The sequence below is a fragment of the Camelus dromedarius genome, chromosome 16 (genome assembly GCF_036321535.1).
Source record: "Camelus dromedarius isolate mCamDro1 chromosome 16, mCamDro1.pat, whole genome shotgun sequence".
Lineage (NCBI taxonomy): Eukaryota > Metazoa > Chordata > Mammalia > Artiodactyla > Camelidae > Camelus > Camelus dromedarius.
Genome location: NC_087451.1, coordinates 10574143 through 10576738, shown reverse-complemented (window position 1 = coordinate 10576738; position 2596 = coordinate 10574143). Strand labels below are relative to the sequence as shown.

Below are 2596 nucleotides of genomic sequence, written 5' to 3'. Positions count from 1 at the left end.
GGGAGTTCTTGACGAAACCAAACATAGGTTAGCTAGAGAGTTTCCTTTCTTGCAGTGAATGGGTGAGCAGTGGCAGGTGCATCCTTCCACATGTGTTTTCTCATCTTTGTCAGCATTCAAGTACGATCTGGCCGGGCAGGAAGAGGGGGACCGTGCACCTGCTTCACAACTTGTTCCCTGATCCTCGTGTACAGTGAGCACTCAGTAATCATGCTTGCTGAATATATGAATGAGCGGCCCGATTTTATCCTGCACATACTGTCAACTCCACTATGGACCATACACCAAAACCTGAGTACGTTTCTTGCAACTTCTAAGATTATCTAGAATTCTGGCATCATTATCAGAGTATGAATTGGGAATTAGAAATTACTTTTTTTTTTTTTAATAGCATTTGAGAGCTAAAAGTGAGATTCGGCATCCTCTCTTACAATGTCCTTGTTTCACTGGTGAGGTACTAAAGCCCGGAGACCATTCTGAGACCATCCAGGCCCCTTGCTGTGTCGGGGGGACCGCCCAGACTTGGCAGCTAGGGAGTCTGGCCTGGCCTGCCTTGCTCTGGGCCTCGGTGTGTCTCCCAGGACAAGGAGAGATTGAGCTGTGGTTCTGGAAGGGCAATGAATTGATGAGAACCCACATCTCAGGAGGCACGACTAAATACTTCTTGGGCAGATGAGCAGACAAACCCAGGAAAACCCAGCAAGAAGGCTACAATATGCAAATGAATGGATTGTGGCTCTCCTCCTGGTTGGCTGGAGGGGCCCTGATGTCACAATATGTGGGGTTTCTCCACTCCAGATGATTGTGTCTCTGGCCAAAAACCAAATTCACTGAGCTGGCTGGTCTCTTATCTCCCTCTCTTTGTCCAAACGGAGGAGACACTATGGAACCCCTCTATCAGGCTGGGTCCATCCTCATGAAGGTGAACACCTTACAAGGGAAGAAGATGGTGGAGAGCGGCCTCCAGTCTGGAGACTTCTCCTTGCCCCAGTCATGGCCCTCCTGCCTCCTGCCGCCAGCCGACCTGGAGATCCTGCAGCAGAAGGTGGCCGGGGTGCAGCGGGAGCTGGAGGACTTTAAGAAGGAGGCGCTGAAGGCCATCCACTACCTGGAAGACGCCTTCTGCGAGATGAACGGGGCCCTGGCGCAGCAGGAGGAGCAGGCGGCCCGCGTGAAGCAGAGGCTGAGGGAGGAGGAGGACCGCGGCGTCGTGCGGAACAAAGTCCTCACCTTCCTGCTGCCCCGCGAGAAGCAGCTCCGGGAGCACTGCAAGCGGCTGGAGTGCCTGCTGCTGGGCCGGAGCTGCGAGGCGCTGGGCATCCCCGGGAAGATCCAGGCGGACTGAGGCCCCTCGAGCGGAAGCCAAGTTCCTAGCCAAGCAGCCAAGTGGAAGATTCTTTTAGATGGAAGGACACACCCTGGGTCCCTATCCACTTGCTCCCCCTCCCCCATTTCCATTGCTTTCCTTTCACTTAAATAACGCCTTGCTGAGATGCAAAAAGACCCCCCCCCACCATGTTCTTTCGGTGAAACTCCGTTTATCCAGCATCACCCAAGAAGGAGGCGCCCCAACTCTAAGGCTTTTAACGACATCCTCTAACTTTCCCCTGTAACTGTTTTCCTGATTGAAATGGTGCAATTGCCCAAATATATAACATGTTTTTTTTTAAACCTTCTTAAACTGACTGTGTTGAGCAGATTTACCTTCTTTTAATGACTCCAGGCTCTCACGACTTGTTACTTCATCGACGGGCTGCCGAGAGGGGTCGATCATCCGCCCAAGGACTCAATGGCCTCAAAAGTAAAAAATTACTTTCGTAGCTCTGATCCTCGCCCAGTTGGCTTTTCTGCCTGCTTGCACCGTTAAACTGTCACATCTCACTTTTCTTGGCTGCCTTTGCCCACTTCTACGTCCTCTCCGTTTGGTCTGCAGACCGGCCGGTCAGATCCACAGCGCTATTAGGGCTCTGATGGGTGGAGTCGTTCGAGCTTAGTGCACCAATGAGGCAGCACCTGTAGGTGGGGCTATAAAGCGGTGAAGCTGATGTTCACATCCTTCCCATGGAATAGGAATTGTTAGGGCGCCCAGCCACTTATCAGGCAATGTCCCCACGCCATCCCTCTAAACAGCAGAGGCGAGGTGCCTGGAGGTGAGAGTCAGCACCTGAGCAGAGTCCAGCCTCTGCCCTTGCGGCTCGGGACGTGCAGCCTGGGCCATACCCTCTGATAGTCTGGCTCGGTCCCAGCCAAACCCTCTTTCTTTCTTGGAATCTCTCCAAACATGATCCAAACATCTGGAACGCCCAGGCTGAACGTCACAAAAGGACTCTGTGGCCCATTGTCCCCACATCCAACTGTCAGCCACCTATCCTGACAGGCTGCCTCCCTGTTCTAACTTTAGGTAGTTCCTACTTTGGAAGGTTTAGCTGAACTGGTAATGACAGTGTGAATATAGTAATATGACGATTACTACTATTAGTTTATAGTTATCAAGCGTATGATATAATCTAGGCGCCAAGCTGGGCCTTTTGAAGGCAGGCACTATTATAACGTTTGCTTTAGGATCCTGAGGAAACCAAAGCTCAGAGAGGCTAAG

General features: G+C 51.8%; 1 protein-coding gene across 1 annotated transcript; it reads left to right on the top strand.

The window, feature by feature from the left end:
* The first annotated feature begins 883 nt into the window (after window positions 1–883).
* CCDC182 (coiled-coil domain containing 182) lies at window positions 884–1345 on the top strand. The gene has a single exon (XM_064494929.1). The coding sequence runs from the start codon at window positions 884–886 to the stop codon at window positions 1343–1345; it is 462 nt and encodes a 153-aa protein (XP_064350999.1).
* Window positions 1346–2596: the final 1251 nt, after the last annotated feature.

Bases quoted from the DNA above. Each gene is read 5' to 3' on its own strand.
- CCDC182 (XM_064494929.1), top strand. From the start codon at position 884: ATGGAACCCCTCTATCAGGCTGGGTCCATCCTCATGAAGGTGAACACC.